This window comes from Pundamilia nyererei, unplaced genomic scaffold (assembly GCF_000239375.1).
Source record: "Pundamilia nyererei isolate P.nyererei 1_Seehausen unplaced genomic scaffold, PunNye1.0 scaffold00076, whole genome shotgun sequence".
NCBI classification, from domain to species: Eukaryota; Metazoa; Chordata; class Actinopteri; order Cichliformes; family Cichlidae; genus Pundamilia; species Pundamilia nyererei.
Window position 1 is genome coordinate 175,594 of NW_005187477.1, and position 9,724 is coordinate 185,317.

General features: G+C 40.6%; 1 protein-coding gene across 1 annotated transcript in view; it reads right to left on the minus strand.

The window, feature by feature from the left end:
* Nucleotides 1-9,724, minus strand: part of slc8a2b (solute carrier family 8 member 2b) — a 199,495-nt gene that overhangs the window by 44,185 nt on the left and 145,586 nt on the right. Inside the window, exon 6 of the mRNA XM_005737423.2 lies at nt 7,128-7,638. Within this exon, the coding sequence (XP_005737480.1) occupies nt 7,128-7,514 (387 nt within the window). The 5' untranslated portion in view covers nt 7,515-7,638. The remainder of the gene's footprint in view (nt 1-7,127; nt 7,639-9,724) is intronic.

Here is a 9,724-nt window from a genome sequence, read left to right on the forward strand (position 1 = left end):
GTAGGTCTTAAAGGGTTAAATAAATATCGTCAAATAATCGAGATCTCAATTTCAGTGAAAATAATCGTGATTATCATTTTTGCCATAATCGAGCAGCCCTACCGTTACCTCACAACGACAGTGGTCCTTTCAGTTTGCATCCCAACTTAGATGAAGGGGGACAATTTTTCTTCTTGTTAACAAGAAGAAGTTCAATATCTCTACCTGCTGAGAATTTGCAGTGAGAACAAATCTTCCATGTTCTTATCCAGTCCTGTGTTTTAAAAACGACATTCCCATTCCACTAAACAGCATTTTTAATTACATCTCAGGAAAGCAGTTTTGCAGTTTTAATACTTTACATTTAACAAGATAGGCAGTGTCATCCAGCCAAGTAGAGTTTGACTTCAGCTACTCACTCACTTATTTTCAGATCAGATTTTCTTTCAAATGTAATTTTCACACTCCGTGTTGTTGTGTTGTAGGCACCAAAACTATCAGGCTAAGTTTTCATTGAGGGAAAGGTTTGGATTCAAATACAAATGTTCAGAATGTTAACCACATTAGAGGCTTGAGCTCCATTTTCTGCAGCATAAGCCTGAAAACATTAACAGAACTAAAAAAAAATTAAATAAAAAACTAAAAGTCAAATATTTTCACAGTTTAAACATTTGGATCCGTGAACATGACTTACACTATTTTTCATTAACTTCTCCCAAAACGGTTAAGTTAACAAAAAAAAGTTAAAAACTCAGTTAAAAACCTGAAGGTTGAAAATGTGCTTCCTATCTAAAGTCAACATTTATTACTGGCTTTGAAAGGGAATTTTTATATATGCAGCCATCAAGTTTGCTTTTACTCCCGTTCCTCATTTCTTTCTTAATCACGCGTACAGTCTATGACCACAAAGAAAGAAAATAAACAGAAAAGCCACGTTGATAATAAAGGTGTCTGTTGAAAAAAGAATCCACGAAAAAAACAAAACACATTTCCCTCTAAATCAGAATTCAGTTTATGTGAGTGGGAATGTAATTTTTCTGAGTCGTGGCTCTCTTGTCGTATTTATCTACAGAGAGACAAAGAGACAGATTTATCTCTCTGCTTCTGCTGTATTCATCACCATTAGCAGTTTATTTGCTGACATAGTCGTTACTACATTTACTCTGTTTCCTTTGCATTCATAAATCCTCATAACAGGAGCTCACACAGGAAGTGAAGTGTAGAACAGCGGTCCCCAACCTTTTTTGCACCACGGACCGGTTTATGCCCGACAATATTTTCACAGACCGGCCTTTAAGGTGTCGCGGATAAATACAACTAAATAAAACTAGTACCGGTACTGAAAAGTTATTCATAACACACGTGAAAAGACCCAGGAAAACCGAGTTAACGATAAAAACGATAACAAAATAACGCTGAAAACCGATAAAAACCCTGAAAACCAGACATTTCACATCTGAGCCTCAACTCTCGCGGCCCGGTACCAAACGACTCACGGACCGCTACCGGTCCGAGGCCCGGGGGTTGGGGGACCGCTGGTGTAGAACATGTAGGGTCAGCACTCCCACATACTCCTGCAGTGTACAGACACACCAGCACACAGACTGACCGGAGCCCTGACCGGTAGATGGTGCAGAGGTGGTGCTGTGCCTGCCACGGTGATGGATTGTGGGGTACACACTCAGATATCCGTGTACACTGACCATGAAGGGGATGGATGAGCTAATGTTTCCTGTGGCTTCTACCACCATGCCTATTACTTTGTTGTCTTTCCCGTTATAGAGCCCCTTATCTGACAGATTTCTCATTACATTCAATCTCAGTGTAATTCCTCTGGATCCCTGTATATGTATCTGTTAGGCTCAGGGAATGACCTGAATGGAGTTGGACAGCTCCTGTGGAAAGATGAGTTGCGGTCAAGAGGCTCCACTAAAAATGATTTACTAAGCTGTCACCGGAACCAAATTAACCTGGACTGCATTTGACCGTGTGACTGGTACTTTAAACTAGATGGTGGTTGTTTGCCTCCACAGCTGTTTTCAGGCTGGATGCCTGCTTAAATTTTCCAGAGTAAATAAATGCACTTGCTTATTTTCAAAAGTAATTAGTTACTTAGTTACTTTTTAAAAACACGATTTACAACATGTATAGCTAATAAAACAATAGATCTTTCAGCCCAATTCTACTTTTTCTGCATAATCCATCATATAAAATGTAATCAAATGGAAAAGTCTCTTTCTAAAACTTGTTTTGTTAGTTTTAATCTTTTAACTTTATGCATCAAGCAAACATTAAATGATATGCAACATTCTCTGACTGGAAGAAATTTGTTGAACATTTAAACCTATTTTCTGCACATTCCAGCACATAAAATAAAATAGTTGTTTGTGTTTACACTCACTCTTTCTAATAGATGTGAGTAAAACACAGCAGAAAATAAATAAAATCAAAGACTCAGCGGTCCTGTTGCTCTATTTTCACCTGTTTAGAAGGAGTGGGGCAGGCGGAGGTTTACCCTGGTGCAGGTGTGTTGTAGCGGTCAGTGGAAGGATCTGGGAGTTTCACATTCCCGTGGCAGCGTACTGTCGGTGCTTGCTCAGAAGTTTAGGGGTTTTTTCGCTGTAAAAAGAAGTTTTTTTTTCCCACGCAGTGAACAGCGGACTAAATGTTTTTGTCACTTTTTATGGAATCAAACTCAAAGTAAGGTCAGTACTTCCACGCTTTAAACGCTGCACGCTCATACTCTCTCCCGCACTCGATATATGATCCATTGTTGATCTGCACACAGCTGTTGCCACGAACGGCGCACTCGCTTACGTCACTGTCATGAGACACTCGTCAAAAAATCACGGTTTTAGTAACGCAGTAACACAGCGTGCTTACGGGGAAGTAACAGTAATCTAATTACCTTTTTTGCAGTAGTAATCCCTTACTTTACTGGTTACTTGAAAAAAGTAATCGGATTACAGTAATGCGTTACTTGTAACGCGTTATTGCCCATCTCTGCTGAGGAGCATAGCTATCCATGGTTGTTTCAATGAATAACTTTTAATAAATGTTTCCAAGTGTTTAACACTTCTGCAGTGGCAAGCACAAAGACTGTTAATATATGCCTTCAACATCTTAATGCGATATGCTGTGGTGGTTACTTGTGGATATGGTTTCTAGTGCTTGTGTGGCAGAGAAAAGTGTAAAGGTGTAAATGGAGTCAGACTCCTGCATTAAAATGCAAAAACAGGTCTCAACTAAAGTCCAAACTAAACCTCTACAAAGTAAAGACATACAAAAAAAAATTGAAACAAACATGAATGCAGAGACACAAGAGGCCTAGCAGAACACAGGAGGTCACTGGGAAATAACTCTGAGCTTGCCACGCAGAAAATGCACAAAAGGCAAAGAGAAGGTAAGACTATAAATACACCGGGAACGGATCGGGGAATGAGAAACAGGATGGGGACCAGACGCAGGTGAAACTGTGTCCAAATCTGGAGGCTGCATGTTTCGAAGGACGTGGCCTACATAGGGCACACCTTCACAGGCCACAAAAACTTCAGAAACCGGAAGTGTAGCCCATCAGCGCTGCCTCTGTTGCCTAGCAACCATGAAACTGGCAGCTAGAGAGGTGTTGGAGAGAGATGGAGGACAAAATCCCTAATGCCATGTAACTTGTATGAAGTCAAATTCAATGTTATAGAGCGATATACATTTAAATGCAGTGACTGCTTCACTCAGACTGTCAGTCTGACCTCCAAATGCAACCTTCAAAGGATGCAGCCCCTGAATTTGGAAACACTTAATCAGCCAGTCAAGGGAAGACAAGAAAATAAAATTATCACATGACATGAAAGAAAATTAAGCTTCAAAGCAAAACATGGTGGAACCAGAAGAACCAGAAAGAACATCCGAGAACAAAGTTATAAACACACAGATGAAGGAAGAGAAACACTGACATCAATAACAAACCCAAAATATAAGAAATAATAATAATAAACAAGGAACTGATAACTGAACATGTGAAATCGAACTTAAATGATAAAACTAAAGTATAGTATTAGCAGAATGGTAAAGTCATCACAGCCAAAAACCCCCAAAAAACAAAACAAAAGTTCAAAACTTTAACCTCAAAATGACACGTGGTCACTATTCATGTTCAGGGATGTTTGGAAAATATAAATAAAATAATAATAAAGCCTGTAAGAGTGCGGTGTATGGGGCACATAAACGTGACAAAATCTTTTAACTAACATTAAGTCTTAACTTTCTGAATGAAGTAAGCAATCTATAATAACAAAATCTGGGTTGATTCATTATAAAATGTAGATTAATCAAAATCATGTAACATACCCTCTTTAAGTGCTGCACACTCAAAATAAAGAAGCTAACTCCTGTTTCTTATTGACCTCTTAGCCTCTGGTAATAGAGGTATTCTTGCCCTACTTGCCTCTCTCTGCAGAATACAAGCAGTCATTGGCCATCTGTCTATATGCAGCTTACATGATAGAAGTGAGGAGACCGACTCTTTCCTGCTGCTGCAACCGGAGAAATGAAATGTGTGGGTGGAGTGTAATTGCATCTCCAAGGAGTTGAGCTAACACTGATGTTATAAGTCCTGTCAGACAACTCCAGCACTGAGCAACATTTTACTCTGAATGTGTAAAATTACTCCTTGGGAGCTGAAATAAACTCAGAAATGTTCTGTACTCAAACTTTAATACTTTGGGTTTTTTTGCTGTTCTACCCACAACAGAAAAGGAATCATATGGAGAGTATCGTGTAAGACAAAATCTTATACTCTGTAGATGTTAGCATCTTTTTTTAAAACCAGAAAACAGCTTTGATACTGGGAACAGCGTCTTAGTGTCCTCGTTTCTCACTCCAGCTGACCTTCATGTCTCCTCATCCTCCTTTCAAACTGGACCTCAGGGTCCACTGAAGCCTCAAAACTCAGGCGCAATCGTCTTTTGTTAAAAAACACTGCATACACTGCATAACCTCAAGACCCGATCCATTAAAAGCCACCTGGGACACAAACACACACACCCTGTGAGCTGTACTCCTGCAAAAACATCACGACAACTTTGACAAATAACAACTCTGTCTGCTGACTCTGAAAACAGCTGAGGGTCATTTGCACTGTTACAGTTTGCAGTGGAAATGGAGAGAGGAGGGGAATCTATGAAATTGCCATTAAAGGAACTGCTTTACAGGAAGGAGACGACTGAATGATGAAGCGCACAAATTCACTTCACAGGTTCCAGCAAATCATTTATGGCTTCATTGAAGACGGGAACACAACTTTATTAATGCATTAACATGAAGTAGGTCTATTTTGAAGTGTTTGGTGCACGGTCAGCAAACAGTCTGCACTATAGCTGAGTGAAAACACTCGACAGGTGGAAGCTTTATCTTTCCTTTCCTTTTGGATAAAGCTTGTAGTAAGAGCTGGATCAGGTGACGCTGAACCATCCTTATAGACTCAGGCTGCTGGGGGACTTCCCATCATGCACAGAGCACTCCTTCTTCACTCTTTTCACTTTTCCACCACCACATGTCATTACATTTAACTTTCCTCTCTCCTGTAGTTTGCATTTTTCCTGTTTGTTGCTCATGTTCTCTCTTTCTTTCCTTTTTTATTCTCCTTTTTTTCCTCAGGGAGGGGCAGCCATCTGCAGATACTGGCCCCTGTGAGCAGCACTGTTTCCGAGTGCTGCTCACAGGGGATAGTCTGTTGGTTTTCTCTAATAATGGCGTTTTTAACCTTACAAAGCACATTGGAACACCTATTGTAAATACATTCTGTGAAAATGAAGGTTAATCAAAAAAAACTTTTCCATCAAAGATGTATGAACAGCAATTTTCACTGCAGTTTCATGAAATGGTCCCAAATTATTCCGGCACACAGTCTGATGGTAGAGCATCGTGGTCGGTGTAATAGTTCATGTTCATGGACATAAGTCATGTACCTCCAGGCTAAAAGAGCAACAAAGGCCAAATTAGGAAGTGGAAGATCATAACTTTCTGATACACTACCGTTTGAATCCCACACCTTGCTTCAGATTACTTGCAGCTCCATAGTGTAGTGGTTCACACATTTGCCTAACAAGCAGAAGCTCCCCAGGAGAAGACACAAATCCTTTGGGGGTTGCATCAGGAAGGACATCCGGTGTAAAATCGTCCAAATCAAATACACAAAGCTATCCGCTGTGGAGACAGCCTCGTTAATTTCTTTGTTATTACAACTCAAAATAAATAAAGGGAAGGCGGCTTGTAACTTGGATTGATCAATATCTTTGTGCACTTTTTTTAAAACTACAAATTGTAGGTTCAGCTGTTGTTGATGTTCAGCTTCACTTGCTGCTGAAGCATTCTTACTACATTAATGAACATTTCATGGTTCTGTTTAAAATATGTTCACCTGGTAACTGAAAACTGATTTATTAGGTTGCCTGTCGTGTAAAGACACACGACGTCAGCATTACTTTTAAACCTGCGCTGAGCGACACAAAGAAAATGAGGGCAATCCTGTGTTTGTAAAGAAACAGATCATATTCATCACTATTTCCTGATTGGCCATGAGACCCTCACTGATGTGAAAGGTGTGCTTGAGTTTTGATTCCATGTTTCTGGGTAGTACATCCTTTTTCCAGATCTCTGTGGTGGTCACCTGACAAAAGTTTAAATAACTCGTAGAGTAATTTGGCCTGGAAGATGGTCGACACCCTGCTAGATTTGTACAATCTATGAGTTTGTAATTCCTACATCATTGGTTCCAAAATGGTGTGCTGAGGCAAATCCAGGTATGCTGACATTTATGACCACCGTGTGTTTTGTTTTTGGAGCATACCACAACTTATCCTCACTGCAGTCTATCTGTAACCTGAAGAAATAAAAGATGAAAAACTAGCAGCTCTCAAAGTTGAGAAGTTTGCAAAAACGACCCGTCTGAAAGCTTCAGCGGTGAGGTCAACAGGCCTTGGAAGCTAAACATCCCCCCTCATGCAAACTGAGATCCAAACAAAAACCATTTATATCAACTATACCACCTGTGGATTGAGTGCATTTGCCTGACTCAAGGTATATGTCATGTTCAAGCTTGTAAGATGTAATTTTTGCTTTTATAAATAGTTAAATGACTTTTGTCATCCTACCTGAGATGTGATGACCTCTATGGATGCCATGAAGCGGTCAGCAATGATGGACACTCCCAGGAACATGTACATGAGTGACAGGAAGTAGACCACAGCTCTGGCCACCTGGTAACCGACTCCAGGGTTTTCGGGGTACCAGACAGGTAACAGGATGCCTGGCTTGCACACGGTCACCTCATCACACTTATCCCCAATGCTGGGTGATGTACTATTATCATTAGATAAGGAAGGCAGGACGGAGGAGGAGGGAAATATGGAGGGCAAGGCTGTTCTTGGGTCAGGGTTCATGCTGGGGTCACTGCGCTGGGACTCTGGCTGGCAAGGTGGCAGTGGAAGGAGGAAGAGGAAGAAGAGGAGGAAGGGGGCAGGAGAGGCGGAGAGAGACATCACGACGTTTGATTCCCACGAGAAGCAGGAAAGACGAGGCAGAAGATGATGGGAATAGGCAGAGGAAGAAGAAGACGGGAACGGGAGATGCTGGGTACAGCCGAGGGTGCTGCGACTAGCTCACCTGCAGAGGGGGGAGAGAGAACGAGAAGGAAAATCAGGATTAGTTCATGAATAAAGAGAAGAAAAGGTTTTAAAAGCTGTACCGAAGACCAAACAAAGAGTGCATTTGAAGCTTATGCAACATTAAGCAAACACTAAAAGAAGTGTCTTCTATGCTGTCAGACACTTTTTAATGAAAACACTGAGGGAAGAATAGAAAGGAGAGAAGAGTTCTGGCTACGCTAGGGTTTAAAAATCACACAAACTTTTTACAGTTGCATCTGTGGTTTTACCAAAGTTACACAAATTTACACCCTTCCCAGCAAAATGTGTCAGTGCTGGTGTGAAGCCAGTTCTGTGGTGGAGCCTTGAGAGCCAGCCAACATTTCGACAGGTTTCAGAAACGATTCTTACACAGCTTTTGTAGGAAAAGGTGTGAAACCCTTCAGAGGATAATAACACAGAGGTCGTCATCAGCATGAACTCTACACCTTCAATGCAATAGTGAAATTCTCACTGTAGCCCCTCCCATAGTCACCACCCGTCTTTGATATTATAAAGGTATGGAACCACTAAGCACTGATCTATACATGCATCCACCCACCCAAAGGAATTAATGAGCATAGATACAATATTCATTAACTGGCACTCCATTGGTGGAAACTGGGTACCACTCAATATCCACACTGCTGTCTAGTTCCAGCAAGAAAATGCAGCTCAAAGAATAATGATGATGCAGTTATATCTGGCTCTGTAATCTTACTGTTTCAACCCAGCAGCGCTGTGATAGACTTACAACCTTTCCAGGGTGTACCTCAACTCTCCACATCACAGCTGACGTAGGCTCTATTTCCCCACGACCTTAAACTGGATTATCAGTTAAGAAAATGAATGGATGGATGTTTTAACTAAGAAGTTTACCACATGTTCCTCATTACACACTCAGTGGCAGCAATGGCAGTTGCTTTCCAAAATTTATTTCATCAAATTAAAATTCCAGCCCTGCACTTGGCTTGCTCTGCACCCAAGAAATACTTTTTTGAATATTTGTAGATAGATATACGTCAGTATATCGATTTCTTTCTCTTTTTAAAGAGTTTCACCAGAAACAGTTTTGCCTTATTTATAGGATGATGAAGTCATCACCCTTTAGATGATGACTTCACTGACCCTTATCTTTTGAGGAAAATGTCAAATTTGTCACAAAATCACACCTCTTGACTTTAGCTTTCATTTTTCATTTTCACCGTGCTGCATCTCTCACCCATGCGTTCGTTGCCTTCTCCCTGTAATGGCATTTAATCTAGAATGCCTAGCAAAGTCCTGGATAGGCGACAGGATGTCCAAAACTCGACTGCCAGGCTTTGCTGGCAGGACATAATGCCTACTCTCAGCCACCTACACTAGTGTATTAAATAAGATTCTCCTCCTAAAAAGTCCCTTCACAGTGTTCATTGCAGTATTCATTCCCCCTCTGATACAGGAGAGCTGTTCATCCCCTCTCTACATTGCTGATCCTGTGGCACAGAGCTGTTTGTGATGGGGCTTCGGTGCTTTGGAGTTCTCTCCCGCTCCTCATTCAAGGAATAGAAACTCCAGAGCAATTTACGAAAATCAACCTTTTCACACTGGCTTTTGTTCCCACTCAAAGTAACCTTACTTTGTTGTCCCCTTGATATTATTTTGCAGTGCATTTTATGTATGATGTTTTTGACCTTGCATTCATTCTGTAGCTCTTGTTTTTCATATGAAAGCAGAAAATAACTGGATTGTGAATTATGTAAAGATTTCCCCGTAAATATAGACAAAGGAAGTTGTAAGTGAACGCTGGCAGGTATAAAAGGGTGGATGATGTAATTCACTCTTGAATGAAACATTGAGGTGAGTCACCAGAACACAGAAAAATGATAATATAGAGATAAAATAATTAAGGCTCAATAGAAAAAGCTGGAGCAGAAGGCTAAGTGGAAGAAAGGATGACAAATCACACTCTAGATCTTGTTTTAACATATGGCATCAAAACTGAACATTTAACAGTGTTTCCTGAAAACCCTCTCCTGTCTGATCATTTCCTGATAACATTTACATTTACAATTATTGATTACACA